The sequence below is a fragment of the Ostrea edulis genome, chromosome 7 (assembly GCF_947568905.1).
Source record: "Ostrea edulis chromosome 7, xbOstEdul1.1, whole genome shotgun sequence".
In the NCBI taxonomy this organism is placed as follows: domain Eukaryota; kingdom Metazoa; phylum Mollusca; class Bivalvia; order Ostreida; family Ostreidae; genus Ostrea; species Ostrea edulis.
Genome location: NC_079170.1, coordinates 76,651,560 through 76,675,123, shown reverse-complemented (window position 1 = coordinate 76,675,123; position 23,564 = coordinate 76,651,560). Strand labels below are relative to the sequence as shown.

At 34.7% G+C, this 23,564-nt stretch overlaps 1 protein-coding gene across 1 annotated transcript; it reads right to left on the bottom strand.

The window, feature by feature from the left end:
• Positions 1 to 1,295: 1,295 nt before the first annotated feature.
• On the bottom strand, positions 1,296 to 23,332 carry LOC125657081 (ryncolin-4-like). Its single transcript, XM_048887715.2, has 6 exons — positions 23,262 to 23,332; positions 17,063 to 17,141; positions 15,656 to 15,801; positions 14,520 to 14,616; positions 12,801 to 12,965; positions 1,296 to 1,569 (listed from the first exon to the last, which is right to left on the bottom strand). The coding sequence occupies exons 1-6, from the start codon at positions 23,274 to 23,276 to the stop codon at positions 1,331 to 1,333; spliced, it is 741 nt and encodes a 246-aa protein (XP_048743672.1). The 5' UTR covers positions 23,277 to 23,332; the 3' UTR covers positions 1,296 to 1,330.
• Positions 23,333 to 23,564: the final 232 nt, after the last annotated feature.

Here is a 23,564-nt window from a genome sequence, read left to right as displayed (position 1 = left end):
AAATTCGACTCTGATATCTCCCCTGCTTGAAGACACCTTGTTTGGCACGGGTGAAGTGTGTCGCAGTCTGTATAATGGAATGACAACGTGTTGTAAAGTTCTAACGAGATATATAAATGGAGTTTATCATTTTGTTTCGTGGATTTATCAGAATAAGGAGAATCTAATATTTTGGGTAAGTGCACATCTCCGATACTGTTGAATAGATGTCCGCATTTGATACGGTGGTTTGTTTTGTTTGGTTTTTTTTTGGGGGGGTTGGGGTTGCGAGTATGTCATGTGCATTACATATCATGCATATGGCATGTACCTGTTGATATAAATAACATATTTTATGCTCTTTGATTATTCCATTCTATCAGTATGTAACTGGCAAATGATTTATCCGCATTTATTTCATAAGAAACTGCAAATACTTGCACGCACTTGCAAGTATGCAAGAAAAGCTCTTTTTTGCATTTTTGTCTAAATTATCTAAACTTTCAGAATGTTTCATTGGTATACAATAAATATCTTGTAATTTTGAGCAAAGCATAATGTTTTAAAACGTGATTTTATTTATTTCTCATTCCCTATACATTACTATCGGAGATGTGCACTGGTCGAGTCCACCTAGAAAAATCACTCAGGTGTGACAATCACATTTGGGGTATATACGGGTAGAGTAAATTAGGCTACCTGAGAGAAATATGGCGGATGAGAAATGTGGACGTATTTCTTAATTCATGTCAACTTTAAGACATTGGACTCTCGGTGGGTGTGACCGGTCGATAGGGAATGCTTACTCCTCTTAGGCACCAGGTATATATCTGGAATATCAAGGGGTGCGTGTTTGCCAAACTCTCTATTTTGTATTCCTTATAGGATATATGAGATTGATCATTGTTCGTTATTTTCACCTTTCGTCTATAAATGCCGCGGAATTTTGGAATGGTGCAATAACACTTTTCAACTCTTTCAGATGAGCACATTCTTTGAAGGTCAGAGATAAAAACACTTGCCGTTTTCACTGAACCCAACGGCAGAAGTTTCTATTTTTATCCAAGTGGAGTAATAGCGGATTCGGTTCTGGAAGGAGACGAAATTTCCGGAAAATCATGTATTTTCCAATAAAAACAAATAGAATCAGGGCGAAAATATAGAGTCGGCTGGGTGACCGTAAACGTACATGTAGGAAGTTGACAGAGACAAATCCGTACCCCTAAATAATCCAATATTTAGTAAAGAGTGAAGTGCGCTGAAGTGTGTGCATTGGAAAAACCTTCTCAAACATAAACAATGATAAATACGCTTCAACATTTTTATCTTTTAATGATAAACAGAAAGTCGGTTAGTTCTTGGGCCTGACCATCATCGATGTCCCCTTTAACAGGTTTTTCCATTTCATGGATTTCCTGGATTTCACACCATTAGAGTTTCCATACTTTCCGTTAAGGTTTGAATAGGTACAGTTGTCGATGTCGTACCACCAGGCTCCGTGATAGATTTGGACACAAGGATGTATCATATTGACATCAGACCGGTCCTGCGTAGAGAACTTCCTTCCGTTTTGGAACGACAAAGTGTCTCCTGTAACAGGATATTCATATCAATAATAAACATGGACATTAATGACAAATCTTAAATATTACAATTGCTTTAAAATACCATGCATTATAATGTTGTTGAAATTGGTATTCATCATGAAAGGAGAAGATAAGGAACAGTGATCAATCTCATAACTCCCAAAATGAATCTAAAGTAGAGAGTTGGTCAAACACGGATCCCTGGGATCAGGTGCCTTGGAGGAGCAAACATCCCCTCTCGACTGGTCACTCCCGCCGTGAGCCCTATATTTTGATCAGGTAAACGGATTTATCCATAGTCAAAATAATTGAGCCAAAACAGTCAAACATTCGGTATGAAACACGTCAGACAGCATTTGACCCAATAATAAATTCTATTGGGAAACTAGATCGTTATAACGACCTTAGAATTTGCGAAATGCTGACCTTAAACGAGACTGTTAGAACCCCTGCACCATCAACTTGTTTGTCAGTATCCTGCCTCAATTTAAAGAGTGATTATACACAGAACAAACTCTTGCGTATCGAATCAGTTGAGAGATATAAACACCATATGCAGGTGATAGTTGAATATTGCTACCTGTACATACATGTGGGAAGCTGACGATGGAGAAGCTCAAATCATCCCGTTTGTCATACAGTTGAGTTGTTAGTTTGCTGTTAAAATCTTTCGAAATAAAGATATCTAAGTGTGAAGCAGAAGTGGACGACTCTGTGGTGTCCTTTATATCAAGTTCACAGGGATATATCGAATCGACATATGAATGAAGATTATTATTGTTAATACATAAAACGAATTGTAGGCCACAGCAAGAGATGTTTCTGCTCATGTAGAAGCTTTTAAATAAATTCTTCTATATAAAAATATGAAATCAGGCCAGCTAACAGAGGCTAATTCGTGCATATGGGAATTTCAACAGACTGTTGAATTCATTGATTGATTGCATCTTGTTTAACGTCCCCCTCGAGAAGTTTTCACTCATATGAAGACACCGTCAATACCGGTAAAGGGCTTCAAATTTAGGCCTATGCTCGGCGCTTATGGCCATTGAGCCGTGAGGGTTCTTTAGCGTGCCACACCTACTGTGATACAGGAGATCCGTTTTTAAGGTTATCTATGAGGACCCGTGACCATGACATTCACACCTGATGCCGAGCGTTTGGCGATGGAACTGTCACTAAATGTTTATTAGGTCTGTCGCGGCGAACGCTCTACCTGTAGACCACCGCGGCAGTTACTGTTGGAAGATCTGATCACCAAAGACTACGAAGGAGGAATTACAGAATAATTTTTATTTCAACTCCAAAGTACTTGTGTGTGGAATCAGAGTGGTGGTTTATCGTAGATAACATTGAACATTATTTGTGTTGTACAATATCGTCGCATATCTGTTGATCATTAGTTCTTTAAACGGTATAAACTATGTGGCGATCCACATTCAATACTATTTACATTAATACATGTATAATATTTATTTGTACATGGTGATCTACCTCATATAGTAGTCCACCTGCGCGTGTAGTCTACATCGGGATACCCCCTACATTACAATGTCTCCGAAGCATTTCAAGAATCCAATGCCTTTGAATGGGTGGATTTTATGCATTGCCGATATTGATAAATGGTGGCGTATTGTATAATATCCAGAATGTCAGAAAGAAACAAAGGGCAAGTTTAAAGAAAATTAACTGAGATGCAAAACGTAAATGGAAGTATTTAGGAAAATCCCAGTATCCTCACCGTCAATTTTATTTAAAGGGAGGTAACTTAACATTAATTTCGAATCACATAGCGTTATATGGACGTGGTGCAAATAAAACACCATGATGCATTCAACAACTCAGTTGTTGAAGTAATACAAAAGGACTTGTTTATTCAAATTGATTAGAATTAGTGGTTGCACTCGCTGCCTCCTTTAGGTAGGAAACATCAACTTACTTTAGATGTAACTTTAGATCTTTTCAAACATGAAATGTGTCAGAATTCAGAAAGAAACTTTTTCAATGGCAGAATTCCGGAAAGCAAACTAACTCTCTCTCTCTCTCTCTCTCTCTCTCTCTCTCTCTCTCTCATATATCTTTCTTCTAAACCACAGAAAAAGTAAAAAAACCCGTAACATGTCCTTAGATCGTTCATTATTACACTCCATCTTAATGCAGTTCTTGAACAATTATTGTGAAAAGTGATAACACCTTAGAATGTTGAAGGTTATTCATTAGTAAGATTAAAGTGGCAATTTTTAAATTGGTTAACCTTTCGGGTTCTTTACGTACATATACTGGGTTTTTTTTAATAACAGTCTTCTTTTTTTTTTTTTTACTATAACATGTCAATGAATTTTGTTATGTAACAAATGCATATGCATGTATATTAGATATATGTGTGTTTGTATACGTATGTGTGTATGTATTTTTGTGTGTGTATATGGATATTTATGTGTATTTGTATGTTTGTATATGTAGATATCTCTCTCTATAAATTTACATATGTGTGTGACCTATCAATATAAGTAATGGTTATCTTCTAGCATCCGAGTAATATTCACATTATCGAATAGATGGGCGGTCCTTCTGTCACGAGTGCGCCGACCACCCATCTCTTTGATAATGTGAATTTTACGAGGATGCTAGAAGATAACCGACTTGTCACATATTTCAAAAGCTTCTCATTTTACATTTATTGAACCATACATTCAATACAATGGTAGATTGTCATATACCATCGTCGGACGATGCATGTGTATATAAAATTTAATTCGCTTTACCCGTAAAACAGCAAAACTAACTTAACGAAAATTGATTATCCCTGTCAGTATCAATCACATATTGGTGGCTTCATAAATAATTTTTTCAGGAATTTAATTCTATACATGTATTTGTACAACTGTTTGAAGAAAACATGTATAACACAAATATTAAAGTAGGAAAAGGATTAAAGACTTGCATTAGCAAACTCTTTATAAAATGAGAGAGAGAACTATTTAACATTACTGACTGAAAAAAAAACAACGGTCACAGGTATGTGTATATCTGTTACATAACAATTCCTGTCTGCTTCAACGCCCATCATCAATCGGCGCACGCTTTACCCGTAAAACAGCAAAACTAACTTAAAGCTGACATGAATTGATAAATACGTACACCTTTCTCATCTTATCCGCCATATTTCTTTCAGGTAGCCTAATTTACTCTACCCGTATATACCCCAAATGTGATTGTCACACCTGAGTGATTTTTCTAGGTGGACTCGACCAGTGCACATCTCCGATAGTAATATTTTGGGAATGAGAAACAAATAAAATAACATTTTAAAACATTATACTTTGCTCAAAATTACAAAATATTGATTGTATACTAATGCAACGTTCTGTTAGATAAGTTAGACAAAAATGCACAAAAAAAAAAAAAAAAGAAACTTTTCTTGCATACTTGTAAGTGCATGCAAGTATTTGCATTTTCTAATAAAATAAATGCGGATAAATCATTTGCCAATTACATACTGATAGAATGGAATAGGCGAAGAGCATAAAACATATTTATATCAATTCTTGCAAAATAAAGGTGCATGCCATATGCATAATATGCAATGCACAAGGTATAATCGCCAAAAAAAGTATCAAATATGGGCGTCTATTCAACAGGTATCGGAGATGTGCACTTACCCAAAATATTAGATTCTCTTTATTCTGATAAATCCACGAAACAAAATGATAAACTCCATTTGTATCTCGTTAGAACTTTACAACACGTTCTCATTCCATTATACAGACTGCGACACACTTCACCCGTGCCAAACAGTGTGTCTTCAATCAGGGGATATGTCAGAGTCGAAAATTTTTCCTGTATTGAATGCTTGTCTGGTCGAGGTTTTGCAGTTCATAGAAATGGGGAATCTAATATCTGGTTGGATATATTGCGTGCACAATTCAAAATTTCTCGATGATCATATACAAACTTGGATATACAAATAAGGGAATAATGATCGAAAATATACATCTGTGTGCAAATGCGTGTATTACATTTGCTATCCACAATAAACAGTTCATTACACAAAGACACGTATGAAAGGAAATTTATAAACGAAAATTATAGTTTTGTTGTCTCTTTTGGAACCACATAATTATTTACAGTCTCTGTATGTCCATATTCATTGAGAGAGAGAGAGAGAGAGAGAGAGAGAGAGAGAGAGAGAGAGAGCGACCGTCCTACTTCGATTTATAATATACCATTTCACACAGAAGGAAAGAAAATTGATCACTTACATAAATGTAAGCTTTCAAGCATTAAAAATTAACAGCTATTTAAAAATTTGTGATTGACAATATATTGGAAACTTACAGGAGTTGATGCTTATAATTGAATTCATTACAAATTTAAAAAAGAAATATTAGTTTGAACTGTGCATGTAGAAAATACTGACTTTGTATGTTAGAATAACGGGAAAAAAGAAAATTGTCAAAAAAAGTGGGGAAAGCAGACCAGCCTTCCTGCCCACCCCAACCCCCTGTTTTCGTGCCTGAAACAACATATCAATTCGTGTTGAAAGAAAGGTGCATATCTACATTTCATTCAATTCCAAAGGAGCTCGAATTTATGTGTTCCCCTATTAATTATTTTGTATGCAAGATTCCTTCCCAAATTTAGAATCATGCTTTCAGTCAGAGCAGAAATGAATTCATTTTGAAGTATATCTAGTTTTAATGCAAATGTTGGGTTCCTTCTTTTAATTTCATCAGACTCATTAGAAACCCCTCTCCCAAACTATGCAGCTTTGTTTCTATTGATATCTAAATCGGTATATGAATCCGGATATGAATTATATAATGTTTTTTCGTGATCATATAGCTATTGATACTGATAATGTTTATACTATTGCCTTCTGCATATCCTACTAATACATTACAGTATATTGACATTGTATCATATCAAATAAAAGTTCAACACGAATTTTACTGATTTATGCATACTAACATCTTATCGAATACATTTGAATTTGACATTTCTACGTACAGCGGTATGGCTATTGCGCCAGATCTACGAAATGAAAATATTTATGAATAAATTACACTCAAGCCTCAAAGTAATCATTATGGCATGTTACAGAAACGTTAAAACACACAAATGCTATAGTCCTGCAATGCATGCATGCGATTTTTCTGAATGCAAGGTGAAGATAACGAATAGTGATCAATCTCATAACTCCTACAAGCAATACAAAATAGATAGTTGGGCAAACACGTATTTATGTATTCATGCATCTATGTATTCATGAATGAAGTTCCTACGCTTGAAAATATCTTGGTCTTTATGCATTTTGTTTTGTGATTTTGGTTTACCATTCCTTACACTGTGTAAATGAAGGAAAACTTGGTAAGGGTGCAATTCTACATGCACCATACAATTAGTATACATGCATGTGTTGCAAAACAAAATGTACATGTAATAATCAGACATGTATCGTCATTTTTCGGGGTGGGGGGTACAACAAGGGGAAAAATGGAAAATTGGATTCTTCAAAATTTCTTGCCATTCAAAATAATAATTAAAAAAGATGAACGAAAACAGCAATAAAATAAAACAAAACACCCAAACAAACCAAGATGTTTTGTCCGATGTTCAAAGTCCTAATGTGGGGTGAAGGGTTAAAGAGTATTTTACTTTGACTACCTCAATAATTTCCCCCTACACTTCATTTTCTTCAATTGTTGGGGGTCGGATGGGGTGGTTAGAGTCCTCTACTATGAGTGCCTCATATCTTCAGTTTCTTAATTGGTGGTGGTGTGTGTCTTCTACTATTATATCAGAACTTTCAAGCTGGGGTAAGTGGGGGGGGGGGGGGGTGGGGGTGGTTGTCACTCAATGTATCTTTTATTTGCATTACAAACTAACAAAAAATGGATATTGTTATTAAAGGTGGGTGACAGACACTCTTGCCCTCTCCCCTTGATGTTTGATAACGACGCATAATATGATAAACTCGATTATTACATTTTGCATTAGTACAATTTGCGTCGAGTTCGACGCAGAATGTAATAACGCAAAATGGAATAGATATATAAGATCTATTGAGCGCCAAATTAGCATAAAATGAAGTAATTGACAATAGCATTATCTAAAAATATGTTTAATTTTTAATTAATGCGTGCTTTAAATGAATCAAATAAATCTGTATTATCAATTAATGAGAGCAATATTGAGTTACTAGTACTGTTCTCTTTTTATTGAATTAACGATATCATTTGTCTTAATAAGAGCACGATTATTACAAGATCATCGGCTCGCTCTCTCTCTCTCTCTCTCTCTCTCTCTCTCTCTCTCTCTCTCTCATCCCATACACTTGTACAGTGTTGTATATGCAAATTTATGTACCTAAATGATTTCCTGATTTATAAATCTGCAATACTCTGACCAGTAAATCATATGGTATAAGGATTCATGCACAATACAGGGTAAATATTATACTCTGATACTTCCCCTGATTGAAGATAGCTGATCGGCACGGGCTAAGTGTGTCGCAGTCTGTACAATGGACAATGTTGTTTACTGTTGGAATGCAAATGGAGTTTATCGTTTTGTTTCATGGATTATGCAAATAAAGGGAGTTTTACTACTACTTAGAGTATTTTCGACAAGTGTACACGTACATCTGTGGTCCTTTACAGATATTACGAGTAGGCCCAGGTAAATAGTCGTCCGCATTCAATGCGTTTTCATGGCGAGCATACATGCCATTTTATAAGTACAGTAGTATTTATGTCTTTGCCTTTTACTTGAAGTAATTGTGAATGGTATAGATTGTATACCCTTTGCTTATTCCATTTTATTAGATAAAAGATGAAATATTTCTCCGCATTTTTGTATAGTTTTGACATATTTACTGCAAATGTACGCACGTTCACGTAAAGAAAAGGCATTCTATATATATTTATCCAAATATATATATTTAGAATGATTTACTACCGTACGATATGTTTATTATAATTTTGAGCACTGCGTGGTGTTCCAAAACGTGATTTCATTTCTTCTTGATGTCCTATAAATTAGTATCGGAGATGAACGTGTTAGCTGTCGAAGCTACCCGCACAGGTAAATCGAAGACACTGATGTGAAGTGAAGCATAGCAAAGCTCGTCCCCTTATATACCATGCGAACCCCGATACATATAACAATAGAAATTCCAACTAATATGGCGGATTAGCAGAGAAATATGGCGGACATATAGAATTATACTATATTTATTAATTCATGTCAGCTTTAACAAAAACTGATTATCCCTGGCAGTATCTATCACATATTGGTGGCTGTATAACACAAATATTAAAGTGGGAAAAGGATTAAAGACTTGCATTAGCAAACGCTTTATAAAATGAGAGAGAGAGAGAGAGAGAGAGAGAGAGAGAGAGAGAGAGAGAGAGAGAGAGAACTATTTAACATTACTGACTGCAAAAACGGTCACAGGTATGTGTATACATGTATTTGTTACATAACACTTCTCGTCTGTTTCAACGCCCCAGACATCGATCGGCGCACGCTTTATCCGTGAAACAGCAAAAGTAACTTTACGAAACTGAATTATCCCTGTCTTGTTTCTATTGTTAGTACCGCCCATGCGATAACATGGTGGGAGGAGCTCGTTTTATCACATATGCGATAAAAACCCTGTTGATGATAACCAGATACAATACTTGAACAACAAAAGAAAATCACTACAAATATGTGACAAGTGACAACTGTTTGACGGTACGTAAAACAATCATATTATCAATCACCCATAACTCGCTCACAATGTTTTAAACCCAAATTAAAACTTTCTCCGTAACACGTTTATATACATTCATGCATTTAATGGCAATGAAATGGCTGCAGGGATAGTACAAAACGTCCGAACAGGTTTTCACACACACACACACGCACACACACAAGTTGATAATTATAGGACGCCCGCGTATTGCTGGCCCCTATTCAGCTGGTAACTCAATCATACAGAATAGTACCTGTCAGATATAAACGTTATCAAGTATAAGAAGAAAAACAACCAAAAATGCATTATATGAAGTAAAATATGAAATTCAAGTAGGAAAAACTAGTCCTTAAATCTTTATAAGAAACAAACACAGATTTTGGGTTATTTTACAGCCAGTTTTGACATTAATTCAGAACTTTAAGTAGACCTACATACAATGTATAAAAGGCGTCGATAATGAACAGTGATCAATCTCATAACTTCTGTAAGGAATATGATTGATTGATTGGTGTTTTTCCGCCACACTCAACAATTTTTCAGTTATCTGATGACGCCCAGTTTTTATCCAGTTTTTATTGGTGGAAGAGAGAACCCAGATACAATGTACATGGGAAGAAACCACCGACCTTCCGAAAGTAAACTGGGAAACTTTATCACTTACCGGCGCGAGCGGGATTCGAACCCGCGCCGACAGAGGTGGGAGGCCGTGTGGTTTTTGAGCGCGATGCTCTAACCACTCGGCCACGGAGGCCCCGTAAGGAATATGAAATAGGTGGGATCAGGTGCCTAGGAGGAGTAAGCATTGTTCCACATTCTAAAACACTGATTTCATCGGCTTTTTTTTTACATAGAGTATATGATCTTTCAATGAGTGAGATATCTGTTTATCTCCCAACTTCAACTGGTGAGCAGTTGTTTAAGATTCTAAATTCTACAAAAAATCCCTTTTTTGTGATAATATATATATATATATATATATATATATATATATATATATATATATCGACAGGGGATACTTACTCCTCCTAGGCACCCGATCCCACCACTGGTGTGTCCAGGGGTCCGTGTTTGCCCAACTGTCTATTTTGTATTGCTTATAGGAGTTATGAGATTGATCACTGTTCGTAATCTTCACCTTTCCTTTAAATACTTAGCCTTTATATTTGATTTGAAATGTTTATACAGACAACCCCAGGAGTAGCAATAAAAAGACCATTTCTGTACAGACCGATCCTCCAGTCAAGCAGTAATCCATTTCTCATGGATACGACTTAAAATGGGCATTCCACACAATGTAAATCCACAATAATGTAAAATGCTTTGAATACTAACAAACCACAGAATCATAACAGCTTCAACAGAATGTACTTTGTTTACAGCGTCGCTAATTGTAACACTAAAATCAAACAATTTACAAAGACTGCTTCAGGGTAGGATACATTCTGATACTTTCTACTTTCTCTTTCGTTAACACTGGGGAAAAGAAAACGAAATTAGAGTATAATGGCAAAACTCAACTTTATCAAACCTTGAAATATACATAAATTAGCTAAACATAAACAGTGCCGTGATCGTTACAGGTGAAACACACGACCATTTATAAATACCTATTCGACAATCGATATACTCAGTAATACAGTTCTTTATTTTCACATAATGAGACGTGAAGATAACGAACAGTGATCAATCTCATAACTCCTATCAACAAGTAGTAGTTAACCCATATAATAGTGTTGGTTATGTGCAGATACCCGATGGGCGTGGTCATAATGACACGAGGGAGCATTATGACCACACCCATCGGGTATTTGAACATAATCAAAAATAGTATATGGGGTAAGTGACTTGTAGCATAGTTTACTCTTGTTCCTTATATTTTATTATAGCTTTCGGAAGCGCGGTTGCCTGTTTACAATATGGTGCCAATTTTTGGTCTAAATTACATTACATTTTGTACACCATTATTGCTGTACAATAAGAGTCGTTATTTATTATCTATCAAAATGACTTTCTATCACCAAAAATGTATGAGCATTGATAATTTTTTTAAAAAACCTTTTTTAAATGCATATAAATGTTTGGACTGTTGGTTTTGATATTTTTATTTCACATTTACCCATTCTCCGACTTCTAGTACCGGTATTTGCTTCAAAGAATTGAAATTAAATTCAATTAAAATTCTAAGAACCCATATTTGTGCATTTTTCTGTTTAAACAGTTAGCAATATATTAAATTAATGATGGTAGTTACTCTTTTTAAAATCCTATTTGATATCCTTCATATTTTGAATAAATTGGCTGAAAAACATTTATATGTATATACAATGAATTAAAAAAAAAATAGATGAAACATAAGCGAAAAAAATATTAAAATTTCTATGGCATAAAACCATTTTAAAAACACGACAAGTCTGATTAGCCGCTGCTGTTCACAAAACAAGTTTATTCTTGAACGCGTTCTTATCACGTGACTGGGTCTTTTATAAAACTGTTTATATAATAAACGATACCCCTATTTCTGCTTACATGTGTTTCTCGACTTGAGGAGAATATGGAAATAGAAAGTCTTTTGGACGAAACCATTGACGATAATATCGAGTCTCAAGCTTCAAGTGAGATTCAGTGCGAATATCTATTTGGAGAACTTAGTCTGAGTCAGTTATCCGTGTTTGATATGTGCAATTTTGATATGGAGGAACTTCATACAGTGGACAGTGATGTTGTGTTGGTTTTTTTTCGAGAATGTGGGCGGGGTTTGAAGAAAAGTGTGGGTTATGTACAGATAACCCACACTTTTAACAAAAGAAAGCACGTCAAACTATGATACAATACAAAATAGAGAGCTGGGCAAACACGGACCCCTGAATATACCAGAGGTGGGATCAGGTGCCTAGGAAGAGTAAGCATCCCCTGTTGATCGGTCAAACCCGCCGTGAGCCCTATATCTTGATCAGGTACAAGGAGTTATCCGTAGTCAATATCAGTGTGCCAAAAAACGGCCTAACAATCGGTATGAAACACGTCAGACAGCAATTGAACCAATGATAGGTTGTATTGGCAAACTAGATCGTTATAACGACGATATAATTTGTGAAATGCTGACTTTAAACGAGACTGTTGGGTCAACTTGTACCAACAATTATTCACTGATGTATCCCCAGCATTTCATTAATTTTGAAACAGAAATAAACGTGCGAATTGTTTTCTGATTGAGAGGTGTTTGCACTTCTAGTTGTGTAAATAGAAAAAAATATCATTCATAAGTAGTTACAAATTCACATAAATACACTATTCCTGAGTTAAAATCGTCAAATACTTTAAGAACCTGAAGTGTATTTCATGAGATTGCTGTTGTTCTTAAATGATGGTACTTTAATGTTGTGTTGTACGCAATCTTAATATCGTAATGGCGTGCTGCGTGATAGCGTTACATATGCCTTATCCTGTTAACATATATTGTGATGGATGAAGATAATGTTACATATACATACCCGCATCTCCTTTATAACCTGATATAGTAAGTTTGTAGTCACTGCTCTCATCCCCAACGCGAAATGTAGCGTACGTAGCATAAGTCTGATCGCAATCAAAACTTTGAAGCTCAATCCGAAGCATTTGATCCTTCGTCGTCGTCAAAGTATGTATTGCATCATTTCCTGTTAGACGCAATGAAAATAAAATAATAGTGATATGGTATAATACGTCTGAAGGGGATGTTCTACGCATGCATTAGCGAATTGAAAATAAGTGTGCAGATTGTCTCAAGGGATTTTTAAAAAGATTCTTCTAGAATTGTAGCCAAATTGATTGCAATTTTGAAAATAATTCTTTCATACCTACATTGTTTACTTTCCTTTTTATTTCTCGTTTCAATCGTAACACCATATTTCTCTGTATATTTTTTTCACATTGAAAAAGGTGAAGATAACGAACAGTGATGAATCATATAACTCCTATAAGGAATACAAAATTAGGTGGCGGGTAAACACGGACATCTGGATATATCAGAGGTGGGATCAGGTGCCGAGGAGGAGTACGCGACCCCTATTTGCTGATCACAAGTGCATTCTCTATCGTCAACTTCCCCTATGTATGTAGCAATATTCCGTTATCACCTGTATATGGTGTTTCTATTTCTCAACTGATTCCATACACAAGAGCTTAAACTGCTTATGATAAGATTTTAATGGAGGCAGACACTGGCAAACAAGTTGATGTTACAAGGGTTGCAACATTCTCCTTTAAAGTCAGCATTTTGCCAATTCTATGGTCGTTATAACCATCAAGTTTGTAAATAAAGCCTGTCAGTGGGTCAAATGCGTGTATCCTACCAATTGCTCGGCCGTTTTAGCACACTGATTCTGACTACGAATTACTGAGTTTACCTGATCGAGATCTGGGGTTAATGAAGGGTGTGACCCGTCAACAGGTGATGCTTACCCTACCTAGGCATCTGACCCCACCTCTGGTATATCCAGGGGTCCGTGTTTGCCCAACTCTTTATATTGTATTGGTTACAACAATTATGAGATAGATCACTGTTCGTTATCTTCACCTTTCATAGTAAATCAATCTCTATATCAACCTATTTCTATTCCTTATAGGAGTGACATCTCCATATGAATGGACTATTCTCGAGAGGGACGTTAAACAATACACATCCATCCTTGTAGGAGTTATGAAATTGATCACAGAACTACCGCGACGAGTGTCAAAAATCTTCAAAGACACTACATGTAATCACGATAAAGAGACATTACGGGTGCTTTGAATCGGGGGTATTTATTTCAATGAGTCTGTGAATGTCTTCGTTATTGTTCACTGCCATCAGCCTTGTCAATTTTAGATCATCTAATTAAACGACTACGACGGGTCCTAATACGCTCTATAGAAGATATTGAATAACAAACACAACAACAATAAATATGTAATTTGCAGTATAAATGGGTTTGGGGATTTAGTGTAGATTTGGTTCTTGTTTTTTTTTTTTTTTTTTTTTTTATGATTCCCTTAATCATGTCAGTCATCTTATGTAAACTTATTCATTTGTTATGATTAAAGAACAAGTGGACCCGAAAATTTGATAATCTAATTCTTCATGTCGTATGTCGTTTAAGTGTTTTATATAAATTGTGTAGTTGACACTATGAGGTACTGGATGTTGTTCAAAACTTTATGTATGTATATCCATGTATCAATAGCAATCTTACCAATCCAGTAGTTACTGCAAGGATTTCCAAAGCCGATTTTATATGCATCCCATTTTCTATAAAAGTCCGTAGATCCATCCATTCTTTTTTGGATTACCTACATTGTATATAAATATTTTAAGATACTTAATATATTTTCATTAAGTTAATGTAATGCAATACATATGAATAATCTTTTATATAAGCGAGTCTAATAATTTCAATAGTGATTTTACACAGTAAAGGACACCACCAGTGAGTGATAAAGAGCTTGATTTACGATCTAAACATTTGTTTAACACAAGCATCGATAAACAATGAATTTACTTCATATCGTATTATCTCCCTCACGCATAGCTCTTATCCTTCGACGAATGTGACTCCACTTTTTTGGCACACTGTTTTCCCCTATAATAGGTCTAAAACTTAATTGTTATTTCGGATTTCAAACATTTCGGTTGAGCGTCACTGAAGAGACATTATTTGTCGAAATGCGCATCTTGTGCATCAAAAGTGGTACCGTATAAGTTTTACATAATCTTATTAATTTGTTAATAAAAATTAAAAATATATATACAACTGGCTTAGATCCGTCAAAGCGTATCCGCCACCGTATTCTCATTTCTTTTTCTATTTCAGAGTAGTTCATTGAAAACGAAAGTGGGTTTTTGATTAATATTACGACATTTACTAATCAAGTAAGATTCTATTATAGCTTACGGACTTCACCTCATGTATGAAACAATATTAAAGGTGCAAGCAGAAAAAAAACCATCCTGTTTGTTATTATACCTATGTCCTTTTTATGTATTTTATTATTCCTAAGGGTTGTTTTAAATTGTTTCATATGTTATTAGGGTAATCATATCATATCGCTATATATTAATAATAATAATGATGCATTTTAATTCTGACACTACGAATATTTTATTCACATGTATGTGCACATCGATTTTATATTGTCTTTTCTTTCACATTTGTAAAGCGCTTTAGAGAACTAATGTTGATAGGGTGCTATATAAATCTTTTAATTACAATTACATGTAACTCTGGAGCAAGCGTTTCGAAGTTTATTGGCAAAATTTGTTTATTTATAAGTATAGGCGTTATGAGATTTATCACTGTTCGTTATCTTCACCTTTCATATAACACCTTACCGTCCAGCCGCCCCCATCCGTTGACATGTCACAGAAGACGTTCCGATTTTGACCGCCCACATATATCTCATATACACCATCGTTTTCTTTTACGCTTGGTACGTTGTCCAAAATATCTTTGCAACTTTCATATTGAGTACTCGGATCTGCAATAATCATGTAATAACCAATCGATGACGTTACATTTTAAGCATTGGCTGATTTCATAAACATTTTGAATAGAATTATTTGACAGTTTTAAATATCATTTCATAATCGCAACATCCACCACTCAGTAGGAATTGTTTTTCGAGGTAATATCCATATCAATGTCCGATTCACGCATTTGTATTTTAGGTATATAAAAACCTATTATTTAATTAAGGTGACTCACTACACCCTGAAATAGTTTCTTTCAAATCAGTACGAATTGATTTAATCATAAAAGATATGATGACATATAATGAGTATATACGCCAAAAAGTCAGAAAATATGCAAATTTGGATAAAAACATTATTTTCAAACAACTTATTTCAGCATACATGAAAAGACTCTGGCGGATTTGAACTCGAGATCTGTGGTTCACCAGCCCAATGCTTTAACCACTGAGCTACAATGATAGACAAACAAATCGATCGATACAAATTATTTCACAGAACATTTAAAACGCCATTTTGTGACGTAGTGTCATAAAGCATATAAGTTTTGGTGTGTTGAGCTACAATATGTACCTTTATAATGTTCAGACTGCATGATAAGGTATTTGTGCTTCCTAATATCAATTGCTTAAATTATCATGAATAGCTATTCAGAACCTTCTCATTACCACAGATGCTTAATATATATATTTAGTTGACTACATTATAATTAATTTAAATGCATAAGATTAATATAAATTTCAACAATATATTTATCCGAAATGAAAAGTGAAGATAACGAACAGTGATGAATTTCATGAATCCCATAAAGGCTACAATATTAACAGTAGGACAAACACAGACTCCTAGGTTAGTTTAATGTTAAATGTTCTCTTTAGGACATGTTTCACACATGCTGTGTCCTGGGATTCGTGTTTGTCTAACTCCTGTAGTATAATTATGTTCGGGTTCGGGAATCAGATCTATAATTAGAGGGATATAACAATCAGCTCTTAGTTGTACTCATACCCTGGACGAAGAGGGACCATCCTGACCCTTTCAGAGCCTACAACTCAGAGGGATTGTAACTTTTAATTACCCATCACCATTACTAATTTATTATTTCTCTATCTGCTAACAGCACTTCACAACACTTCTGATTTTGTATTCTGAATGTGACTGAAGAGATTGATGTTTATTGATTATCTTCACTCATTGCATAACAATGAATAAAGGAAGAAGGAATATTTTGTTCATTTTTCTTCTCTCTGTCATTTGTCAAACCATTACCTCTCTTCCGGACTGGTGAACTTTTGATTGCGTCAATACCGGCCAGATAAAGAAGGAGCACACCCGTTACAAATGAAATCTGTTTTGAAAAATGTATAGAAACTCTGTAATTTATGTGATACGAAAAACGTGTTTGTGTTGTGTGCAGATATCCCACCACAACAGGTTGAAAAGCCGAACTTTTGATACAGTGTTAGCTGTAACATCAGAAGTCAATATAATTCATTCTGCCTCGATTATTGCAAAGATCAAAGGAATGCCGCGGTCATTATCCTGCGATAACACTTCGGCTTTTATAATTCAAAACAATATTTCTCGACTATGGAGATTACTCCTATATACATGTACCCATAGTATTTTACTGTGTTTAAAGACATTCTGTTACCGTTTCTACATACCATATTTAATGCAATTTTTTCCACTGGATATTTTCCTAACATATTATGCACATTGCTTATATTGTTCCTATATATATATATATACAAAAGAGGCACCAAATACTACTGACCCAGCGAATCACAGGGGAATTAGCTTGGTGAGCTGTTTATAATTTGTCTAATGCATAAATAAATAATAATTGCACAGTTTATTTTAGAAAATACAGCACCAATTACGGATGTATAAAGGAATAACATTACCAAACAGTTTGTAGACAGCGACCCATATAAACATTATTTACATTTCGGTTGAGCATCACTGAAGAGACATTATTTGTCGAAATGCGCATCTGGTGCATCAAAATTGGTACCGTATAAGTTTTATATTACTCGCAATACTGCCGATTTCATACACGCTTTCCTCGCTATATTTGGGTATTTATATCGCTATATGTATGCACTGGTGGCGAAGACATATAAGACTTGGAAAAATTTCAACATCGATTTAAATGTTGCCCATGGTGAATAAATTAGGCCCCTAAAAGCTGAATTTTTAATATTATCTCACACTACTTTCACAATCCGAAGGGTACATGTGACGTCACTGTACCACGTTACTACCCAACTAATGAACTAGACTTTTTTAAATCGGGGCTTAGATTTATGTCTGTATTGTGGTTAATTATCGCAAAATTTTGGCGAACGAACTATTAGAATTAATTACTATAAGCACAAAGAAGACAAAACGCATGTAATTTGTATACTTGAAAACATGAGATGTGTCATTTAAGATTCTTAGATCATTGTATGATAATATTAAGTCATGTGTTCTATTTAAGGGAAAATTATCAGATTTTATTGTAAATAATACTGGGGTTTCACAAGGAGAGTTAATTTCTCCCATGCTTTTTTCTTTGTACGCAAACGAATGTAAGAAGGAATTTTTGCTTAAAGCTGACATGAATTAATAAATACGTACACCTTTCTCATCTTATCCGCCATATTTCTCTCAGGTAGCCTAATTTACTCTACCCGTATATACCCCAAATGTGATTGTCACACCTGAGTGATTTTTCTAAGTGGACTCGACCAGTGCACATCTCCGATAGTATATATAGGGAATGAGAAACAAATAAAACCACATTTTAAAAACATTATGCTTTGCTCAAAATTACAAGATTTATTGTATACCAATGAAACATTCTGAAAGTTTAGATAATATAGACCACAAAATGCAAAAAAAAAAAAAAAAATGCTTTTCTTGCATACTTGCAAATGCATGCAAGTATTTGCAGTTTCTTATGAAATAAATGCGGAGAAATCATTTGCCAATTACAAATGTACATACTGATAGAATGGAATAAGCAAAGAGCAAAAAATATATTATCTATATCAATTCTTGCAAAATACAGATGCATGCCATATGCATAATATGTAATGCACATGGCATATTCGCCCTTAAAAAAGTGTCAAATACGGACGTCTATTCAACAGGTATCGGAGATGTGCACTTACCGAAAATATTAGATTAAAAATAATTAAAAATAATTAAAATATTAGATGCAAAAGCTTGTTCTGGGTATAGTCAGTTTTTAAATCGAGGTAAGCTACTGACAAACAAGTTGATGGTACAGGGATTTCAACAGTCTCGATTGAAGTCAGCATTTCGCAAATTCTATGGTCGTTATAACGATCTAGTTCGTCAATACAACCTCGCATTGGGTCAAATGCTGTCTGACGTGTTTCATACCGATTGTTAAGCCGTTCTTGGCACACTGATTTTGACTGCGGATAACTCCGTTTACCTGATCAGGATATGGGGCTCACGGCGGGTGTGACCGGTCGACAGGGGATGCTTGCTCCTCCTAGGCACCTGATCCCACCTCTGGTGTGTCCAGGGGTCCGTGTTTGCCCAACTATCTATTTTGTATTGCTTGTAGGAGTTATGAGATTGATCACTGTTCGTTATCTTCACCTTGCATTCTCTTTATTCTGATAAATCCTCGAAACAAAATGATAAATTCCATTTATATCTCGTTATAACTTTACAACACGTTGTCATTCCATTATGTAGACTGCACGACACTTCACCCGTGCCAAACAGGGTGTCTTCAATCAGGGGAGATGTCAGAATAGAAATTTTTTCTGTATTGCATGCTTGTCTGGTCGATGTTTTGCAGTTTATAGAAATCGGGAATCTAATCATATACACTGAGCATCTGATTGGATATATTGCGTGCTCAATTCAAAATTTATCGATGATCATATACAAACTTGGATATACAAATAAGGGAATAATGATCGAAAATATACATCTGTGTGAAAATGCAGGTATTGCATTTGCAATCCATAATAAACAGTTGATTACACAAAGACACATATAAAAGGAAATGTATAAACGAAAATATAGTTTTATTGTCTCTTTGGGAACCACATACTTATTTATTTATGGTCCCTGTATGTCCATATTAATTGATTGAACAGGAGAGAGAGAGAGAGAGAGAGAGAGAGAGAGAGAGTCCTACTTCGATGTACAATATATCATTTCACAGAAGGAAAGAAAATTATATAAATGTAAGCTTACAAGCATTACAAATTTCTAGCTATTTAAAAAATTGTGATTGACAATATATCGGAAACTTCCAGGAGTTGATGCTTATAATTGAATTCATTACATTTTTAAAAAAATATTAGTTTGAACTGTGCATGTAGAAAATAGTGACTTTGTATGTGAGAATAACGGAAAAAAGTAAATTGTCAAAAACGTGAGGAGAGCAGACCAGACTCCCTGTCCATCTCAACACCCTGAATACATGCCTGAAACAACATATCAATTCGTGTTGAAAGAAAGATGCATATCTGCATTTCATTAAATTCCAAAGGAGCTCGAATTTATGTGTTCCCCTATCAATTATTTTGTATGCAAGATTCGTTCCCGAATTTAGAATCATGCTTTCAGTCAGAGCAGAAATTAATTCATTTTGAAGTACGTCTAGTTTGAATGCAAATGTGGGGTTCCTTCTTTTAATTTCATCAGCCCCCCCCCCCCAAACTATGCAGCTTTGTTTTATTGATATCTAAATCGGTATATGAATCCGGATATGAATTATATAATGTTTTTTCGTGATCATATAGATATTGATACTAATAATGAAAAAAGAAAAGGTTTATACTCTTGCCTTTTGCAAATCCTACTTATGCATTATAATATATTGACATTGTATCGTATCAAATAAAACCTCAACACGAATTTTACTGATTTATGAATACTAACATCTTATCGCATACATTTTAAGTTTCGACGTACAGTGGTATGTCTATTTTCAATATATATCCAATGCGGCAGATCTTCGAAATGAAAATATTTATGAATAACTTACACTGAAGCCTGAAAGTAATCATTATGGCATGTTACAGAAACGTTAAAACACATATATGCTATAGTCCTGCAATGCATGAATGTGATTTTTCTGAATACATGTATTTATGTATTCATGAATGAGGTTCCTACGCTTGAAAATATCTTGGTCTTTATGCATTTTGTTTTGTGGTTTTGGTTTACCATTCCTTACACTGTGTAAATGAAGGAAAACTTGGTAAAGGGTGCAATTCTACACCATACAATTAGTATACATGCATGTGTTGAAAAGCAAAATGAACACGTAATAACCAGACATGTATCGTCATTTTTCAGTGGGGGGGGGGGGGGGGTACAATAGGAAGAAAAAAATGGAAAATTGGATTCTTCAAAATTTCTTGCCATTCAAAATAATAATTAAAAAAGATGAAAGAAAACAGCAATAAAATTTTTAAAAAAACACCAAACAAACCAAGATGTTTTGTCCGATGTTCAAAGTCCTAATGTGGGGGTGAAGGGTTAAAGAGTCTTTTACTTCGACTGCCTCAATAATCCCCCCCCCCCCTACACTTCATTTTCTTCAATAGTTGGGGTGGGATGGGGTGGTTAGAGTCCTCTACTATGAGCGCCTCATAATATTTTCATTTTCTTAATTGGTGGTGGTTTGTGTCTTCTACTATTATATCAGAACTTTTAGCTGGGGTCAATTGGGGGGTGGGGGGTGTCACCCAAGATATCTTTTATTTGCATTACAAAAAAAAATGGATATTGTTATCAAAGGTGGGGGATAAACACTCGTGTCCCCTCCTTCCCCCTTGATTATATAATATGATAAACTCAATTACATTTTGCATTAGTACAATTTGCGTCGAGTTCAACGCAGAATGTAATAACGCCAAATGGCATAGATATATAAGATCTATTGAGCGCCAAAGTAGCATAAAATGAAGTAATTGAAAAGAACATTATCTAATGATATGTTTAATTTTTAATTATTGCGTGCTTTAAATAAATCAAATAAATCTGTAATATCAATTAATGAGAGCAATATTGAGTTACTGTTCTGTTATACATGTATTGAATTAACGATATCATTTGTCTTAATAAGAGCGCGATTATTACAAGATCATCGGTTGAATCTCTCTCTCTCTCTCTCTCTCTCTCTCTCTCTCATCCAATACACTCGTACAATGTTGTATATGCAAATTATATATGCATAAACAATTTACGTACCTAAATGATTTCCTGATTTATAAATCCGCAATACTCTGACCAGTAAATCATACGGTATAAGGATTCATGAAAAATACAGGGTAAATATTATACTCTGATGCTTCCCCTGATTGAAGATAGCTGATCGACACGGGCTAGGTGTGTCGCAGTCTGTACAATGGACAATGGTATTTACTGTTGGAATGCAAGTGGAGTTTATCGTTTTGTTTCATGGATTATTCAGTTCAGTTCAGTTTATTTCTTTATGCCATCTGGCACATCAGATATACAATTTTATGGATGACAATGCCCCTGTACATCGGTCTCAAGCCACAAAAAATTATACAAATGCCAACCATATACCTGCACTGGATTGGCCGGCCCAATCCCCAGACTTAAACCCCATCGAAAACGTAAGGCTTACCATTAAGAGAAAATTACAATCTCATACACAAACAATAAATACTGTGCATCAACTCTATGCCAATATTTTTGACATATGGACCTCATTTACCGTGGAATACATACAAAAGTTGTACATGTCGCTACCGTTAAACGGTTACATGTACAGAGAGCCAGAGGTTATATTACAAAATATTAAGGTAAGAACATTTCTATTTTTTAAAAAAATACGAGAAAAATATTTTCTTCAATGGTTTGACATCTTTTTTCTCCATACATGTGTATTTGTTTCCATTTCTATGCTTCAAAATGTATATTTTGATTACGTCAGCTGGTGTCTGTTGAAATAACTTCGACCATTATCGTGCGAATACTTTTGTCCAAGGTCTGTACATACCAAAAAAAAAATATCAGTTTGATGTTCAAACAAAGATGAAAATGCCTGGTATGCTAATACTCAGAATTAGTGTAACGCAGAGAACAAAACCTAAATTTTAATGTTGTAATAGGTTCATAGAATGGTTGGATTGAGTTTTCATATTTTATTTTGTTTTTCCATTTGGTATACAGAAATATCGTCAGTTTACGGAGATGATTGATGAAAAGCAATAGTCCATGATTCCAGAAAAAATAGCACATATACAGTTATTTAATGTTCTATGATTACATTTTATATCACATACCTGGTATCTAGATAGCATATATTCATATGTTATATTGTTTAGATCAATGAATTACATCACTTGTATCGTCTGCTTCCCTTGAACCGTTACAGCTTTATATTGTCTAGTTTAAATGAAATGAAATAAATAAATATACAATTGTATATCTAAATGAGTATATCACTTACCTCTAAACAGTACATGTTGTTTTCATGCAACAGTCAGAATCACAATTATTCGTCTAAGGAGCGGTATTTTGTAACTTATATCATGAACTGTCAATCAAACATTCACACTGATAATAAGCTCCACCTACTTCATAGTTTACTAATCACGAAATAATTTGATTCGAGAACTGATGTTTGATATATATAAAAAAGAAATGACTATTTTAGATGTTTTCGGTTAGTGATATAACAACAGCGATAATACAGACTAAGCCAATCATAATGATATGGTCTTGATATAATTGTAAGGATGAAACGAATTAA